The 20,800-nt window shown below is 34.8% G+C and overlaps 1 protein-coding gene across 2 annotated transcripts in view; it reads left to right on the plus strand.

Moving 5' to 3' along the window:
* LOC114335267 (transmembrane protein 26) overlaps positions 1 to 20,800 on the plus strand; it is a 261,871-nt gene that overhangs the window by 190,376 nt on the left and 50,695 nt on the right. For both annotated transcript variants that reach the window (XM_050648406.1, XM_028285484.2), the window contains exon 5: positions 2,928 to 3,138. In XM_050648406.1, coding sequence (XP_050504363.1) covers positions 2,928 to 3,138 — 211 coding nt within the window. The remainder of the gene's footprint in view (positions 1 to 2,927; positions 3,139 to 20,800) is intronic.

Genomic DNA, 20,800 nt, shown 5'->3' on the forward strand with positions numbered 1-20,800 from the left:
AAGATGCATCACGTTACCTATTCTATCTGGTAACAAAAGACACTCTCCGTGACCAACCTACCTACCAAGATGTATGGGATGCATTAATTCAATTGAGAGAGCACGTGTTGGAGTCCGACGTGCAAAAGTTAGCCATGCCAAAGTTAGAATGCAGCCAATTAGACTGGAGAGTTATCCGAAATATGGTAGAAGAAATTTTCCAAGACACCGAGGTCCAGGTGTTAGTCTGTTGCAATCCGCATAGTTACTGGTGCGGAGAGAAGACCGTCCCCTGTCACTTTTATACAACTGGGAGTTGTAAAAGAGGGTCCAGTTGCAGATACCAGCATCCAGTTCCAGTCCCGACAAGGTTCCAGGAGGAACCATCTTTTAAGGAGGGGGCAATGTGACGCCTCACAACCCGGCCTAGTTATTCTTGAATCTTCTCGGCGTTACGAGTAAAGGCCAGACCTTCCACGGCGATTCGAGACGACCGCTGTCAGAGTATTTAAGAACAGGAATTCGAGCACAGGCCAGTCAGTCAATGAACGAGCCGCGACCCGTGATATAATTGTATTCGAATCGGATTTAGTGAAATGTATTTATTAGTTATCGTAATTATTATGTTTAGTTAATTAAATCATAAATTTGAGTTTGTAAATAAATTAGATGTGTTAGTTGGTGTTATTTGTAATTAATAAAATAAATAAGTGATGTAAATAAAATAATATAAGTAAGTCTTCCTTTATTTAAATTAAACTTAGTGCCTAAAGATATAAATAAATAAAATAGTAGAGTCAATCGCGTAACAATACGTTTTAGAGCTTTCATTATTAGTCAAGGTATTTCAAGATTTCTTCTTTTCTTGACAAGAAATCTTGTTATTGACATAAAATTTCTTGTCTTATCTTGAAATCTAAAATTACTTCTTGTCTTGATCTTGTCTTGAAATCAAGACAAGATCTTGAAATTTTCAAGAAGTTGGCGACACCTAATCATTAGTAGCGAGAAGGTCCCTCAATTTTTCGAGAAAGGACATATAATATGTTCCCTTAAAGTTAATCCAATAACATCGACCTAGTGTAAATTTTATAATTTTAATATCATTATCATGTAACACTTAGGTTTTAACAACAATAAAGTGAGCTATACTAAAATCACAATACATATACACTAGAAATAAACAAACCAACACAGGTTGAATGTTACTAGGAGAACTCCCGATTCATGATTTACAATGTATGAACTGTGTAAAGTGCTCCTTGTAACATTTAGTCAAGAGAAATAGGATTATTCTCGTGACACATCCCCCTCCAGGCCAAAAACAAATTTTTTGAGTAGTATGGACATCTATATTAATAACCTTTATGTTTCCTGCAGTCGATTTTGATGATATACATAGTTATAAACAAATGAAGATCAAAAAACGGTAAATTTTCGCTTTTTTCGTCTATAACCAAAAAGTTAAGCATTTTAAACAAAGTTGAGAGTAAGAAACTCATAAATCGTCTAAAATATTTCAATATGGCGTTCACTGAAAATCTCTATCCTTATTGGTTGCTTAGAAAATTGCAAAATAAATAATAAATTTTGAGTTTTTATAAATACTCATAACTTATGTAAAAGATAACTTAGAACCTTCTTATTACACGAATTGCTGAGAATTCTGGTGATTAAATTACATTTTAAATTTCCAAGCAATTGGTCAAATAGTTTAAAAGTTATTTAATTTGTTTATCCCAAATTCATTTTTTTTGCAACACTATAAGTCAGACAATTATGAGGTTACAGTAAGACTTCTGACAGTTTATGGAAGACGAATATTTATACTATTGACATAATTAAAAAAATGACAAAAATTAATTTTAAACGGTGTAAAATTATGTTGCAAAACATGTCGATTTTTTGCTTAGTTATAAACAATTAGAATAACTTTTTAACCGTTACCCCTAGAAAAATTATTTTTTCATATTTAGAAAGACTGCATTTTTATACACATTTAGAAAGAAAAACAATTGTCCTAGGACAATTAGGGACGAAGTTAGCCCCCCCTTTTTTAATTCACATGTTTTTGCAATATAATTTTGCAGTATTTAGAATTATTTTTTGTCATTTCTTTTTAATTAAATTAATAGTATAAATCTTCTTCTTTCATAAACTGTCCAAAGTATTAGTGTAACTTCATCATTTTCTGACTTATAACGTAGCAGAAAAAATTAATTTGGGATAAACAAATTAAATACCCTTTAAACTATTTGACCAATTGCTTTGAAATTTAGGGTATTATTTAAGCATCAGAAGTCTCAGCATTCCGTGTAATAAGAACGTTCTAAGTTAATTTTTACATAAGTTATGAATATTTATAAAAACTCAAAATTTATGATTTATTTTGCAATTTTCTAAGCAACCAATAAGGATTGACATATTCAGCGAACGCCATATTGAAGTTTTTTATACGAGTTGTGAGATTCTCACTCTCAAATTTGTTTAAAATACTTAACTTTTTGGTTATAGACGAAAAAAGCAAAAATTTTCTGTTTTTTGATCTTTATTTGTTTATAACTATGTATATCATCAAAATTGGATGCAGGAAACATATAGGTTATTAATATAGATGTCCATACTACTCAAAAAAATTGGTTTCGGCCTGGAGGGGGTTGTGTCACCAACAGGATATTTTTTTCCCTTATTTCTCTGAACTAATTCAACGTCTCTTGGTTTGTTTATTTCTAGTCTATCTTTATTGTGATTTTGTTGTGATGGTTTGTTTAGAGCAAAAACATTCTGGAGATTTTGTAAGCTATTTGGATGATTTTATGGTATTTTTTAAATAAAAATGTACCATTTTACATACGAAGATTTTACTACTTTGTAAGTTTTTTAAACTATAGTATACAGACAACTACTGGGCTTTTCCCTTTTAATTTTTTATATTTTTTCTTTTTTAGGTCAGATAATTGTTGCAGTATCGACGTTTGCAGTATTATTCTTAACATTACCCTTCAAGATGCACCATATTTAGTATTTAGGCTGCTTCTTATTTGTCACTACAAGATCATTACGTATATGAATATTTTCTTTACTTGTAAGAATACGTTAGTAATACTTCTTCAAATTTACAGACTCTACGTCGTATATACAGAAAACAACAAAGGCACGGTAAGTAGACAAGGCGCAAATGGCGGGTTCGTTGGAAAAAATATTCCATGATATTTTTTTGCATAATCACATTTGTGAGACATCCCAGCCAGAAAAAGGTTGAAGAAGTCGCCCACATGAAAAGTGGTCCAAATTTTTTTTAACTTTTTTTTTTTTAATCAAATTGCAAAAATCAATATGTTTGGCCAGGAAACTTTTTTATATTCTTTGGACCATTCTGGATAAAAAAGGTCCCTTATAATTTTTCTCTAAGGTTGATTGTTTTCGAGTTATAAGTAATTCAAAATTGAACAAAAACGAAAAATGGCGATTTCTGAAGAAATTTTTGTCATTATTTTATTACTAAGCTGTGATTTTTAAGTAATAATAATGAGCGCTATGCACGTATTAGGCGGCCTTCAATGGTGAGCTCGAGGGAGATGCCATTCCGGCAGTCCAATGGCGCATCTTACTCGCACTCAATTACAATTTACATTTACAGCCGCGTCAATACGATCTTACCGCTCATTGATCAGAGGTGTAACCAGGATGATCCTAAGGGGGGTTACATCTACTTGAAGGTCTCTGGGGGTATGGAATAATACTCGTGTTAAGCGTATAGAGCTCAAAGTACATCCAAGGGGAGGTCATAACCCCCAAAACCACCCCCTGGTTACGCCTAATTAAAAATAACAGCGTAGTAACAAATTAATGACACAAATTTGGTCAGGATTATGTAGGGGCTTTAAACTTTGATCTAGTCACTTTCTAACTTTCATAATAATAATATTTAACAGAGTTATTAAGCCTTAAAAATGGCCATTTTCGCGTTTTTCAAATTTTAAATTGCTCATAACTTGAAAACGATCCACTTTACAGAAAAATTACGAAAGACCATTTTGTCCAGAATGGTCCAAAAAACCTAAAAGAAATTTGTCCGGACCAAAAACATTGATTTTTGCAATTTGATTAAAAAAAATTGTTAAAAAAAATTTGGACCACTTTTCGCGTGGGCGACTTCTTCAACCTTATTCTAGGGTGTTTCACGAATGTGATTGTGCAAAAAAATCTCATGAGAATATTTTTTCCAACGAACCCGCCGTTTTCGTCTTGTCTAAAGTTGAATTAATGTTGTGGACAAAAATTACTTAAGAATAAAAATATTATTGAAAAATAAAAGAATCTACGTTAAGTAACTGCATATAAAATATTTGGCAATGCACTTTTTGAGAGACTTAAAACTCTTTATAAAGCGAATTATTGGACATTACCAATGCGGAATAACTGCGGAAAAGTCAACTATACAGTATTTTTGGATGGATTTCACTTTACATCTAAATGTAAAGAAATAATAACAAAGATAACGGAAATAACGAGAAGACCCAATAGAAGTAGAGATATATAATAGTACATGGGAGACAAAACCAATAATTTAAAATAGGAAAAAATGATCGATTAAAGCCTAGAACAGTGGCATTCAAGAAATACTCAAATAGGAGCACAAAACAGAAGAGATTTATCAAAACTTTAATGGACCCTCTACACTAAAAAGGTAAAAAGAGAAAAGATTATGTATATTTGGGTATTTTACATCGTGACAAGACATCTCGTAACGCGACTGTACGAAACCCAACAAATGGTAACGGACAATTCGTAACGGTGGCAGTTCGTAACGTCGACAGTTCGTAAACTATACATATTCTTAACGGTACACTTCGTAACGTCAAAATTAAATTATTCTGTTTATCATTGTTAACGTGGAAATTAATTTTTATTACAGTTACAATTCAAGTTAAATTTATCAGATGAAGTAGTTTTCAATCTTAATAGCAACATTAATAATATTTAAAAATATTAAAATATTACCAAAAGATTTTTAAATTCAAAACTTATTGGTCCATTTTCTTGGTAACACCTCCAAGGCTTCTAAAATTTTCAAGCCAGATGGATGCTGAAGCGAAGAAGACAAGAGGGAATTCAAAAACTTACAATCCACGACCCCGTCTGTTCAGCTGGTAAATTCCAACAGAAAATGGACCTAGTTACTCAAAGAAGTAACGACCAATATAAAAATAAAATAAAAATTCCATTTTTATTCATTTGCGATGCGAAGGCAAAACAATCTTATTTTTCAATTAGAATACGGAGCTCAGTCCAGCTCTCCAAATCGACGATTTTCGACTCTTTTTGGAGTCTCATCGGAGAGAACGTAGGCCTGCTACTCCATACTCCAATTGACCAACACCGAGAGTTTATCCCCCACACCGCAACTGACGTAAATGGACTAGGTGACTAGCGTCATCTGGCAATTGAAAGATGAAGTAGTTTTCAATCCTAATAGCAACATTAATATTTAAAAATATTAAAATATTACCAAAAGATTTTTAAATTGAAAACTTATTGGTCCATTTTCTTGGTAACACCTCCAAGGCTTCTAAAATTTGCAAGCCAGATGGATGCTGAAGCGAAGAAGACAAGAGGGAATTCAAAAACTTACAATTCACGACCCCGTCTGTTCAGCTGGTAAATTCCAACAGAAAATGGACCTAGTTACTCAAAGAAGTAACGACCAATATAAAAATAAAATAAAAATTCCATTTTTATTCATTTGCGATGCGAAGGCAAAACAATCTTATTTTTCAATTAGAATACGGAGCTCAGTCCAGCTCTCCGAATCGACGATTTTCGACTCTTCTTGGAGTCTTATCGGAGAGAACGTAGGCCTGCTACTCCATACTCCAATTGACCAACACCGAGAGTTTATCCCCCACACCGCAACTGACGTAAATGGACTAGGTGACTAGCGTCATCTGGCAATTGAAAGATGAAGTAGTTTTCAATCCTAATAGCAACATTAATATTTAAAAATATTAAAATATTACCAAAAGATTTTTAAATTGAAAACTTATTGGTCCATTTTCTTGGTAACACCTCCAAGGCTTCTAAAATTTGCAAGCCAGATGGATGCTGAAGCGAAGAAGACAAGAGGGAATTCAAAAACTTACAATTCACGACCCCGTCTGTTCAGCTGGTAAATTCCAACAGAAAATGGACCTAGTTACTCAAAGAAGTAACGACCAATATAAAAATAAAATAAAAATTCCATTTTTATTCAGTTGCAATGCGAAGGCAAAACAATCTTATTTTTCAATTAGAATACGGAGCGCAGTCCAGCATCCAAAAACATTTTAGAAGCCTTGGAGGTGTTACCAAGAAAATGGACCAATAAGTTTTCAATTGTCAGATGACGCTAGTCACCTAGTCCATTTACGTCAGTTGCGGTGTGGGGGATAAACTCTCGGTGTTGGTCAATTAGAGTATGGAGTAGCAGGCCTACGTTCTCTCCGATGAGACTCCAAAAGAGTCGAAAATCGTCGATTCAGAGGACTGGACTGCGCTCCGTATTCTAATTGAAAAATAAGATTGTTTTGCCTTCGCATTGCAACTGAATAAAAATGGAATTTTTATTTTATTTTTAAATTTATCAATTTGACGAACCATCATCAGGATAAACATTTTTGACACATTTCATATTTCGTGGGGAAATAAATAATTATTAAAATTATGTCTTAAAATAAATATAATCTATTAATGTAAATTGTATCAATTATTATTAGTCCAGGGCGCATCTGTTTTGAGATGGACGTTGAGAGGTGACTTATATTTTTTTGCAAAAATTGCTTGGAATTAACTCCTATAATAATAATTAAGTTATCCTCTCACTCAAAAAGGTCCGGAACATTGTGTAAATAATCAAAATGTCAAAAAATGAAGGAAAAATTCGATTTTTTTTATTGGTTCTTTGATTATAACTTTAAAAGTATTCACTTCCGAGAAAAGTTGTACTAACATTAAAGTTGCGTAATAAAATTTTCTACAATATAGGATGGGTTAAAAATTTTAAAAATTGTCACCCTTGTTGCAAAATAGCAACAATTGCGAAAAAAAAACATAAAAAAACAAGTATTCGCATTTTACGTTTTTCAACCATTTATGCATTTACGTTTTTCAACCGTTTTTTAAAATCTTTATATTCCAACAGATTAACTTATTTAAAAATTAATATTTGCTGTTCAGTATGTACTACTGAATCCAACTAGTAATTATGATATATTTACTGACAGTAAAAGCGTGGTGGACAGATTGAGTAACATTCAAACAGTCAAACATATAAACCACATTGCATTGAATATTCTTAAAACTCTGTTTGAAACTATACAATTCCAATCCGGTTTTGATTATTTAAACAAATATTATTATATAAGTCATTTTCAAGCAATTTCTGCAAAAAAATATGAGTCACTTCTCAACATCCAAATGTACTAATATTTTTACAGATGCGCCCTGGTCTATATGACGTACTAATGAAGTAACAAGCTTCCAGTGATTATTTCATTCATAGGAGATTCTGACCAATAGAAAGCTACAGAAATGCAAATTAAGGTGATAATTTTTGATAATATCCCGTCGTTAAGTATATTACGTCAGATGCCCTTCGTTGCCACGAAAAAATATATTCAGTGATATTAATGACAATTACTTTACTTACTTACTTTACTTAAGCCGTCCTCTTGTACCTTACGGTGTCGAGGCATTATTAATGACAATTAATGTTTTAAAAATTATAAAAGTGATGACTTTCAGTCGTCAAATATTTATAAAAACTGTGTGTTTAATGGTACTAATTTGTACTTACATAAATAATTACAATAAAATTTTGGTTTTGAACAGTTTTATTCATGAAATAATCGCAACAAGTTGCACTCGATCTCTGAAATTAATATAGAATTTTTGCTCTCGTGACATTTTGACATAATTTCACTCGCCTTCGGCTCGTGAAATTAAAACTGTCAAAAGGTCACTCGGGGAAAAATTCAATAATTTCAGAGCTCTTGTGCAATAACTACTGATTATTTCATTCATATGAGATTCTGACCAATAGAAAGCTACAGAAATCTGAATTAAATCGATAATTTTTGATAATCTCCCGTTGTTAAGTATATTACGTCAGATGCCCTTCGTTGCTACGAAAAAAAACATTCAGTGACATTAATGACAATTAATGTTTTAAAAATTATAAAAGTGATGACTTTCAATCGTCAAATATTTATAAAAACTGTGTGTTTAATGGTACTTACATAAATAAATTACAATAAAATTTTGGTTTTGAACAGTTTTATTCATGAAATAATCGCAACAAATTGCACTCGACCTCTGAAATTAATATAGAATTTTTGCTCTCGTGACACTTTGACATAATGTCACTCGCCTTCGGCTTGTGAAATTAAAACTGTCAAAGTGTCACTCGGGAAAAATTCAATAATTTCAGAGCTCTTGTGCAATTACTACTGAAAATTGTATATTAAGAGGCTACAGTAGCGCGTCATCAAAACGGAAAACGCGTTCGAAGATTGCGGCTTTAATGTTGAATATTTTGTCGAGATATTTGGCACCCATATTCGTAATATAGTAAAGAATGGCGGTATAGAGCCCAATTTGAGAAATATGTTAGCATGTGGAAATTACTCTATAATTAAATACAATATTAAAAAACGAGCCTGTACCGCCATTAAGAAAAACAAAAAAATACACTTTCTTCAAATAAACTTTTTTATCCCATGCCTAGATTTTGTGTCACAATGGAACTCTACTAAAAATTTTTATTACTGACAAGAAATCGAACATAATTATAACTAATAACTGATACATAGAGTACAGTCACTGTCATTTTGACAAATCTGCGTCAGATTTCTAAGTGTGTTAATAACATGATTCTCTTATCTGTTCTGTTATCTGTATCGATATCTGTTCAGTGCAGTAGTGTATTACATATTTTACGAATTGGTTAGTGTTGCTTCATAGGGAAGTAGTGTTTATTTATAAGTAATTTATTATATTTGTGTGTAACAGAACTAAGTTGGACTATTTGAAAAAATAGAATATTATTAATTGTGAGTTTTGTAGGTTAGTATAGTTTACGTAAAATATTTCGAATTATAATGCGAGTAGGTATATAAAGCTTAGGAGGATTTGTTATTCTAGAAATATCATCACTAGTTTAAAATTTAATAGCTTTAAAGCTTTTGTATAATATTATAAATAATGCCAGAGACAGTTATTATAGTTCTTTATTAATAATTGAACAACAACAATCCCGCACAAGAAATGAGTAAACAAACGAGTGACATAAAGGCGCATCCACATTATGCCATGCCTTGCCGATCGGCAAAGCCGCATGTAGTACGGACGCAATTGCGGCTTGGGTTCGGGGCCGAAAGCCGAACCGATTCCAAACCCGATTGATGGCGGTCTCGATGAAAGAGAACCGTACCGATCAGTGTAGTGTGTACGTTTTGTAGGCAATCCTCGTCGGCATTCAGTGAGGGATCAGTGCAATTGATCACGAAGACATCTCGTGGCCTGTCGATTCACAATAATTGTGTGCTTTATTGTTATTCGGGAAATGGAGTGGAATGAAGAAAATACACAAAACCTACTTGAAATGTATCATGAGCGCCCCGTTCTGTGGAACAGCCGATTGGCAGATTATAAAGACCGGAACAAACGTAGCGATGCATTGTTGGAAATAAGCGTATCTTTTGGAGTGGAGAAAGAGGAAATCGAAAAAGAGATTAGATATCTCTTAAGTCACTTTGCACGGGAAGTAAAAAAAGAGAAAGATTCAGAAAAAAGTGGTAATGGAACCGTAGAAACTTACAAAAGTAAATGGTTTGCGTATAAGTTAATGGAATTTCTGAAGGATAAGAATAAACCTATTGTAACGCAAGATTCAGAGGTATGTATATCATATTTACACTGTAGTAGATACTTTATTCATTCTTAATAATTGAGTTCATATTTATACATAAATTTGAAAATATTGATATAATCATATTGGTATATCGTATTTCATTTATCATATTGAAAAGGCAATGCTCCTTCTTGAGAAATGAAGAATTCGGCCAATTCGTTTCTCACATTTTGTGCCGCAGCTCCACTCCTTCTTGCCCTTCTGCCAAAACTGAGCAATTCATTAGAGGAAGCATTTCGTTTCCAAAGCCCAGGATTAATTGCTCCAGTATCCGAACATTCTACATCAATCATTCCAGGTGGAGTGTAAAGATTTCTTGAAGTGTTTTTCGCAAGAAATTGTGTAGGTGAATTAAGGCCAAAACTACGTTCGTTGCAGTTTCTGGTTCCAACAACATGGGCCTACGAAGCACTCGGAAAACAGCACTTAAAATGCCAAAAGCATTTTCTGACACTCTTCTTGCGCGGCTCAATCGATAGTTGAATATTCTATTTTTTGAACCTTTTTCCTGATGTCCTGCGAATGGCTTCATTATGTTTGTTGATAGTGGGAATGCGTCATCCGCCACAAAAACAAATGGAACATCAGTGCTTCGTCCTAGTAATGAACAAGCAGGTGGAAGGTTTAGGGCATTTTCTTCAAGGCACTCTTTGAAATATGAATCGTTGAATACGCCCCCGTCCGATATTCGTCCCTGACATCCCACGTTTGCATATATAAAATTATAATTTGCGTCTACAACAGCGAACAAGACAATGCTAAAGAAGCTCTTGTAGTTGAAAAAATCGGTTCCTGAATTTATAGGAGCTTGTATTGATATATGTTTGCCGTCCATAGCTCCGACACAATTTGGAAAATTCCATTTGTCGATGAACTGCTTGACTATAAAGTACCAACTTTCGTTAGTTTTAGTCATCTGAAAATAAAAGTTACATACCATAAACAGACGAACGAACTATAAATTGCAAAGCAAAAAAGTGGATTAATTTAGAAATTAATATTTTGTTTCAGGGTAAACGAAAACGAAAGGAAGAAGATTCGCAAGAAGTAGAAACAGACGATGGAGAAGAGTCGCTACAAGTATTGGAACAGAGCATTGATGGTTCCGAAAATGAGGTTGGAACAACAGCTCAGTCTCAATCTAAATCAAACTCAATTAACATTGTGAAGTCCCATGGTCGAAAAAGTATGGCTACTAATTTACCAATTGTAAACGAGGCAGTGAATCTTATGCGATCTATTACTACTAAAAGGGCTGAAAAGGATGAATTTTCATTGTTTGGTGAACAAGTTGCAATGAAGCTTCGAAAAATTGTGTCGCCATTTGCTAGATTTTCCGTTCAGAATATAAATAATACTGTCCTATTTAAAGCAGAAATGGGCAAATACGATAATCCTCATTTCATAAATCATTCTCATCCATCTACTCCACAAGCATATCCACTACAATCATTCAATGTTGCCCATAATTCAATACCATCTCCAGGACATTACCCCAATACATTAAGTGGTCGGAGTTCGACATCAACTTCTACTATTAATCAAGATGAGGACATTCACACTCTCTTATTGACGTTGTAATTTCTTATATTTTTAAATATATAACAAACTAGGGCAGAGGCACCACTTATGGCCACTACCCCGCCTATGGCCATATCACTGTGATTTGTAAGATAATAAGCATGGCGTCCATCAACCAATAACCTTGAAGGAGCTAAAACGTCAAATAATTATATAGGAAGTGGGAACAGTGACAAAAACCTACCTAAACTGATCAGTTTATTTTATTGTTGATGTTTGAGTGGTAGTGTGTTGCACGTGCCAAGCTAACTAACGAATTTTCATAAGAAACATCTGAAATCAGCCTTTTCAATACAATACTAAATGATATTTTTTCTGCACTGGAAGTGCTAGATAAGGTAAATAGACCCTTTTTATTTGATATTATTTATTTTTCATTATAATTATTAGTATGAAATTTGAAAAAATGGCGGAGGCCATAAGTGGAAACCGAAAAATCACTATTTACCTACTTATGGCCAACCTGCTGGCCACAAGTAGGTAAAGGAAATCCACTTATGGCCAGTTTACTTTTCTACTAATGTAGCATGTTTATAATAGGTATGCCTACTTTATTTCTTTTAGTGAAGATGCCAAACGCACTGAAGAATAATAAGAGCAGAGTAGAAAAGGTAAAAATACCTAAATTCCAGTACTCACCTTTAAAAGTAAATTTAGCATTAAATGGCATATCCGAAGGAATGCCTGTGGCCACAGCCAGTCGTCAATTTAAAGTTCCGAGAACTACTTTGCGTAATAAAATATCCGGAAAGTCTCCAAGAGATTCAGTGCACTGTGAATTCGACTCCCACTTGGGAAAAGAGACTGAAGACCTCCTAGTTGAATGGACATTAATTTCTGCGAAGATGGGGTTTCCAATTGATAAAGATTGGTTATTGAGTTCAGTACAAAAACTTGTTCGAGAGGTAAATATTAAAACTCCTTTTGCCAATGATCGACCAGGAAAAAAATGGTATTACAGCTTCCTTAACAGGCACAAGCAACTTTCCCAGAAGAAAGCAGAATACATTCACGGTGGTAGAGGTGCAGTAACTGAAGAGAAAATAGGTAAATGGCTCGACGAGGTTCGTATGACTTTAAGTGATATGAGTGCTACCAGTATATTAGATTATCCAAAAAGGATTTATAATATGGATGAAACATATTTCTGTTTAGCCCCAAAAAGTGGTACTGTAATTGGACCGCGAGGAAAACACATCTACGATGAACGAACTTCGTCAGATAAGGAAAATGTAACTACGCTTATCACAGTTAATGCAGAAGGAAAATTCGCTCCACCTTTAACAATTTTTAAATATGACCGGATCCCGTCTGCTATGTGTAAAACAGCTCCTAAAGGTTGGGGTTTAGGAAAAAGTCAAAGAGGCTGGATGACAGCAGAATGTTTTTTTGAGTATTTTTCGAACGTTTTTGTACCCTACTTAAAGGAGTCTCTAAAGATCTATATTCAGACTCTTCTTCGGAAGAACATGAAGACTGGGAGGAAACTGGTAGCAGTGAAGACGATGTTGACTTCCTGGAACCAGAACAAGAAAATATTGAAATGTTCGATACCGATGATCTCAAATTGGGAGACTTTGTGCTAGCAAGATTTAAGCAACTGGGTAAAAGATCGACGACAACATATAAATATGTTGCCCAAAATTATAGATATCCTTTAGAAGATAGAAGAGAAAACTGTGTTTTGTCCTATAGAAAATAATGTTTGCAGTATAGATAAAAACAATATTTTATTAAAACTACCCGATCCCATTGTTCAGGAACAAGGAAGAAAATTTAAGACTATTTTTCCAGGAAAACTAAACATTTATGAACAAATATAAAATCATAAACACTATTTACAACATTTTTCAATACTTTTTACCTATTTGTATTACCAGAAATTTATTTTGTTTTACCTATTTTTGTAGTTCAATAAATATTTAAACATATAATTATCAACTTATATCTTTATTTGTACCTATTTTTTGGGTGGCCAAAAGTGGGGAAACTGTATGGCCAAATGTAGAAACACATGGCCAAAAGTGGGGATTTTTGTTGTTCAAAATATAAAACGATATAATATTTTAATTCTAAATTGAATCCTTATGATCATTTGATTTCCTAGTAGAGCTAATTCGAAAGTAAAAATAGCATTGAGCGGAAAGATTTTATTCGAATCCTTCATGTTTCTCAAGAGAAAAATAATAAAGAAAGTTCTTAAAGTGGCCATAAGTGGTGCCTCTGCCCTACGATGAATAGTTATTTTTTCTTACCTTTACGTAATCTTGAAGAGCATCTATGAGCGCTTTGCATACCTCTGCAACACATTTTGAAATAGTTTGCTTAGATATTTTGAAGGTATACATGAGAGAATGGTAGGAATCTCCACTGGTAAAAAAACGTAGCGTAACTGCAAGTCGTTCAGAGGCAGGAATTGCTGCTCTAAATGACGTATCTTTTCTTGAAATAACAGGTCCAATCAAATCTAATAATGTTTGGAAATCTGTTTTGGTCATTCGAAAAAAATTTCTGAATCCTGCGTCACATCTATATTCCAAATTTAATTCATCTGCGTCGTCAGAAATCAAATCTTTCATAAGATCCGTGGCACTGTACCTATTACGACTTCTGAGGCTTGGGCGAACCTAAAACCTCTTGGGATGTTTATATGAAGTAGAGGCAATTATTACAACAGCTGCAGCCGCAAGAATCATATCATCCTCTTCTGAACTCATTATTGACACGCAACACCGAACAACTGCTACGTACACACTACAAATATTGTGTGGACACCAGCGACACCAATCGGTTTTGCCGATCGGCAATACCGATCGGCAAGGTATGGCATAATGTGGATGCGCCTTAAGGCAGTGACTAATCATCCGCCGGACGGTATACGGTATCGGATATGTTCCGAATACCAACATTATAATACATCTCCCCTTTTAAATGACAAAGGTCTTTAACATTAGGAGTAAAATAAAACTGGTTTTAATTCACAAATTAGACCTACTAGGTTTCTTAACCTGTCTACCAGACCTAGTTATGACCACAGCTGAAGGCTGAGGCGCTTGATTTAGTGCTATTTCCTTGTTTACATTATCATTCAAAGGTTGAGCAAACGGTGTGGGAGACAGGATGTTTTGCTCTGCGGATCTATTTATTATAGGTAACGTCGTGGGTGGATTGTTATCAGAAGAAATATCATCTCTTTCAAATTCTTCATTCAAAATGGGGTTCTCCACCCTGAATGTATTGGGTGATGGTCGAAGATCCACACGATTTCTTCTAACAAAATTCCCCTCTTTATTTTCTACCAAGAATGACCTAGGTGAATCATGCTTTGCTACAACCCTGCCTGGTTCCCAACATTTCTTTACATGGTTATAAACCGTAATATTATTATCAATATCTAACTCTTTTAAGTCTCTCACATGTTGATTATAATAATCTAAATTCTTTCTTTGCTTAGCGATCAATTTCTCTTTAATATTTTCACATAAACTTGGACGTAGCAACACATTGGAAACCGGCAATTTTGTTTTGCGAACACGGCTCATAAGGAGCTGCGATTGAGAGTAGTCCATATACCTAAGTGGGGTGTTTCTATACTGAAGTAACGCAATATGCATGTGAGTGCCATCATTAAGGCACTTTTTTTATCATATTCTTTGCAATGGATACCGCTTTTTCCGCTAATCCATTGGCACGTGGATAATTTGGACTTCTTGTCACAGTGATAAAATTCCATTCCTGACCAAAACTTCGAAAACAAGAGCTATTAAATGGGATGTTATCAGCGACAAGAGTATCAGGAACTCCAAATTTGGAAAACAATGATTTTAGTTTTGATATTATGGTTGGACCAGACTTATCTTTAATATGAATTATCTCTAACCAGTTTGAATATGCGTCCATTACTACTAGATACGATTTATCTGAGTAAGAAAAAATATCAACTCCTAGCCTTTGCCACGGACGTTCTGGAATATCAAAAGGATGTAAACTTTCTTTACAATAATTTTTTCTACTAATGTTTTCACATGGTTTGCATTTTTTTATAAACAATTCTACATCATTACTTAAATTTGGCCAGTAAAAAATTTTCCTTGCACGAGCTTTACATTTTTCGATTCCCAAGTGCCCCTCGTGAATTAATTTAAGCATATCTAAATGTAAAGAACTAGGTACTATTAATTTATAATCCAAAAACAATAAGCCTGACGACATGTTAATTTGTTCTTTAAGTTTAAAATAATGACGCAGGTTTTCAGGGATATCAGTTTTAATCAAGGGCCACCCATTTTTAACATAATATAAAAGCTTGTTTAATTGTGAATCATTTTCTGTCTCAATTTTAAACTTATCCTTTTTTTGATCAGACATTGGTAATTCTGTTACTAAAGAATGAATAGCAAAATCAAATTCCTGATCTGGTTTTAGCCCGCTGAAATTTAAAAAGGCCCTAGATAAAGTATCTGCAATGTATAAATATTTACCAGCTTTAAATGTCACATTCAAATCATAGTTAAGTAACCTGATTAGCATTCTTTGCAAGCGTGGTGTAACAGAATGTAAATTTTTACGAAAAACTGACTCTAAGGGCTTATGGGCTTATGATCACTAGAAACTTAATATTTTTCATGCCATAGAGCCAAAAATGAAATTTTTGTATGGCAAACACGATAGTCAGAGTTTCCTTTTCTATCTGCGCATAATTTTGCTCAGTTTTATTTAGACTTCTAGACACGAAGGACACTGGGTGTCCATTGTAACAGGCAAGCGCCCAACCCATCCCTACTAGCATCAGTCTCTATCTCAACAGGTAGATTGGGATTAAAAAAAAATAACACCGGAGCGCTTGTTAGTAGGTGTTTAAGTCTATTTAAAGAATGCTCGTGTTCTGTTGACCAATGCCACGGGACCTTTAAACTTGTTAATTCTCTCAATGGCGCAGTGATTTTGGACATGTTGGGTATAAACTTACTCAAATATTTAGCCATACCTAGTATTGTGAGAAGATCAGCCTTTGATTTTGGCACAGGCATATCTAGAATCGCTTTTACATTATTATCATTAGGCTCAATTCCCTTACCTGAAAAAATTTGACCCATGTACCTAACACTCTGCTGCTTAAATTGCACTTTTGAAATGTTAAATTTAACATTAAACTTATTAGCTCTTTCAAGTACTATCTTAAGGTTTTTGTCATGCTCAGCCTCAGATGAACCTGCAATAATGAGGTCATCAAAATATACTCCCACTCCGTCCAAATCACCAAATAGTTCATAGTTGTACTTCTGAAAAACTTCCGGGGCGCTACATATTCCAAAAGGCAACCTATCAAATTTAAACCTACCAAAAGGTGTTCAGAAAGTGCAATATTCTGAACTTTGTTTATCCAATTGCACATGAAAATACCCATCTTTCAAATCAACAACTGTAAAAATATTTTTACCACCTAGCTTATGTGCAATTTCATCGACTGTGGGGATCAAAAATGCTCACGCTCTATAGCTTTATTCAAATAAGTCGGGTCCAAGCATAACCTTAAATCTCTATTTACATTATTCTTTTCAACTATGACAAGAGGGTTTAACCATTTAGTGGGCTTTCGAAATGACACCTTGATCTTCTAATTCTATTAATTTTGATCTAACTCTAGCATATAAAACTCTAGGAACCCTCCTTACACGTTGAACCACTGGTACAACATTTTCTTTTAAAGTTATATGATGTTGACCTGGAAACTTGCCTAACTTTCCATCAAAAACAGTTGGATAAGCCTTAATAACATCATTAAACGTTTTAAAATTAGCACCCTTATTTTCATAAACCTGTGTACTATTAATTCTTTTAATTAAATTCAAGGTTACACAAGCTTCCAGGCCTAACAGAGGTATCTGATCATTGGCTTTTACAACTTCAAATGTCAAAACATGACCTACATTATTTTTATTATAACAGTTTAATGCAACTTTACCAAGAGATCTAGTTTTAAAATCAATACTACCATATGAAACTAGAGTCACTTTTGACTTAAGCAAACAAGCATCTGGGCACACCAGATTCAGTACATTTAATGGCATTACGCTTACCTCAGCACCAGTGTCTAGTTTGAACTTGATTTTCCGCTCATTTACCTGGAGCTCCTCTGTCCACATGCGGTTGCTGCCCTCATGAACCGCCCCAACATGCCTGCCTAATGAGCTTACATAAAACTCTTCACCTTCGCTGTCAGTCTGTTCATGTTCTTCGACATGATGTACCCTTCGTTTGGACCCACTTGCCTCGTCCGATCCAAGTTTTCCCTTACTTTTGCAAACATTAGCAAAATGATGTCTCCCTTGGCACTTGGCACACGTTTTGTTATACGCCGGACACTTTCTTGGAGGGTGAGAGTACCCACAAAACCTGCATGGTTCTCTGTTACCTGAGCTGTTACTGTTACCACTACCACTATCTGCTTGCTTAGATGGTTTGCGGTCAATTTTCTTAACCACATTCAACTGTACTACCTCCTGCATCTCTTTTGATAAATTTTTGCTGGTTTCTGAAGCACGACAAACGTTTATTGTTTTTTGTAGAGTTAGAGACGTTTCTCTAAGCAATCGTTCTTGGGTGCCCTTTTCAAAAATGCCCATGACTATCCTGTCTCTTAACATGTTATCTTGATCCGGGTACTCTGTGGTTTTTATGGCTTTACGAAGTTCCGTCGCGAATGAGTCAAAAGACTGACCCTCTTTCTGCACAACACTATTGAACAAGAATCTTTCAAATATTACATTTTTCTTGGGTGCACAATATGCCTCAAACTTGTCCTTTAATTTTTCAAGAGTCAAAACACCTTCAATGGTAAATGTATTGTACAACTCCAATCCATCATCTCCTACAAGACTTAAATAACAAGCAACTTTCTTTTTCTCGGTTTTCTCGGCTAATCCAGAGGCCTCCGAATAAATTTCAAATTTCTGCCGGAACTTTCTCCAGTTGGCCGAAACATTGCCGTCCAAACTTAGAGGCTCAGGTGGTCTAAAAACAAGATTTTTCCATTTTCTTCTTAATTGGTCACTTTACCTTTAATCACATGAACACCTGACACCATGTATAATATTATAAATAATGCCAGAGACAGTTATTATAGTTCTTTATTAATAGTTGAACAACAACAATCTCGCACAAGAAATGAGTAAACAAACGAGTGACATAAGTCAGTGACTAATCATCCGCCGGACGGTATACGGTATCGGATATATTCCGAATACCAACATTATAATACAGCTTTTAATAAAATTTTCACCTATTTTGGATTATTTCTAAAAATAATTAGTTATTAATAATAAAATTGTTGCCTATTAGTCGGAGAGATAGAAGGGGATTTTGTGCGTGATAAGTAATATGGAAAAACTATATGGGGATATGTTGAACTAGTTGTGTACATTACTTTCCCCAACGGCCGGAAACCAGAGAGAGGGCCGAGGGTAGATATAAGGGGTCAAAGTCGCGGTTTTTATTTTTTTTTGTGACGCTCTTGATAGAGATAGTGCACCAAAATTTGGGAATAAGTAGGTCATGACGTAACTAATTAAAATCTCCAGGGGCGGAGCGCTGCGTGGCCGACAAAGGGGTGGGGGAAGGGATGAATATAAAAATTATAATTCGGTTTTTTGTGACGTTCCTGATCGAGATAGTGCACCAAAATTTGGGAATAAGTAGACCATGATATAGCTAAGTAAAATCCCCAGAGCCGGAAACCAGATTGGGGGACGAGGGTAGTTATAAGGGGTCAAAGTCGCGGTTTTTATTAATTTTTTTTTGGGACGGTTATGATGAAGATAGTGCACCAAAATTTGGAAGTAAGTAGGTCATGACGTAACTAAGTAAAATCTCCAGGGGCGGAACGCTGCTTGGGGTACAAAGGTGTGCTAAGCAAAGGTGATTATAAAAATATAAGGGGTTTTTTTGCCGTTCGTGATCGACATAGTGCACCAAAATTTGAGAATAAGTAGATTATGACATTACTAAGTAAAATATCCAGAGGCGGAACGCTGCGTGGGGGACAAATGTTGTGCTGCGTCACAAAATAATAATACAAACTGCGACTTTGACTCCTTAAAACTACCCTCATCCCCAACTCTGGTTTCCGCCCCTGGAGATTTTGCTTAGTTACGTCATGATCTACTTACTTTCAAATTTTGGTTCACTATCTCGATCACGAACGTCACAAAATTCCCTTATAATTTTTAATTTCACCCCTGCCTTTATCCCTTTGTCGACCATGCAGCGTTCCGCCCCTGGAGATTTTTCTTAGTTACGTCCTGACCTACCTATTACCAAATTTTGGTGCACTTTCTTGATCATGAGCGTCACAAAAAAAATAATAAAAACCGAGACTTTGACCCCTTATAACTACCCTCGTCCCCCACTCTGGTTTTCGCCTCTGGGGATTTTACTTAGTTATGTCATGGTCTACTTAATCCCAAATTTTGGTGAACTATCTCGATCACGAACGTCACAAAAAAACCCTTATAATTTTTATATTCACCTCTGCCCCCACCTATTTGTTCCCCACCTATTTGTCCCCCATACCACGTTCCGCCCCTGGAGATTTTACTTAGTTATACCATAATCTACTTATTCCCAAATTTTGGGGCACTATCTAGATCAAGAACGTCACAAAAAACCACTTATAATTTATATATTCACCCCTGCCCCCACCCCTTTGTCGGACACGCAGCGTTCGTCCTTAGAGATTTTACTTAGTTACGTCATGAACTAGTTATTTTCAAATTTTGGCGCCTTATCTCGATCATGAGCGTCAGAAAAAAAATAGTAAAATCCGCGACTTTGACTCATTATAACTACCCTCGTCCCCCACTCTGGTTTCCGGCTCTGGGGATTTAACTTAGTTATGTCATGGTCTACTAATTCCCAAATTTTGGTGCACTATCTCAATCAGGAACGTCACAAAAACCCAAGTATAATTTTTATATTCACCCTTTCCCCCACCCCTTTGTCGGCCACGCAGGTTTCCGCCCCTGGAGATTTTAATTAGTTTCGTCATGACCTACTTATTCCCAAATTTTGGTGCACTATCTCTATCAAGAACGTCATAAAAAAATAATAAAAACGGCGAATTTGACCCCTTATATCTACCCTCGGCCCCCACTCTGGTTTCCGGCCGTTGGGGAAAGTAATGTACACAACTAGTTCAACATATCCCCATATAGTTTTTCCATATTACTTATCACGCACAAAATCCGCTCCCAGCTCTTAGACTATATTACTTCCTTTTAGCGCGCTCATAAG

Source organism: Diabrotica virgifera, chromosome 4, assembly GCF_917563875.1.
Source record: "Diabrotica virgifera virgifera chromosome 4, PGI_DIABVI_V3a".
In the NCBI taxonomy this organism is placed as follows: Eukaryota; Metazoa; Arthropoda; class Insecta; order Coleoptera; family Chrysomelidae; genus Diabrotica; species Diabrotica virgifera.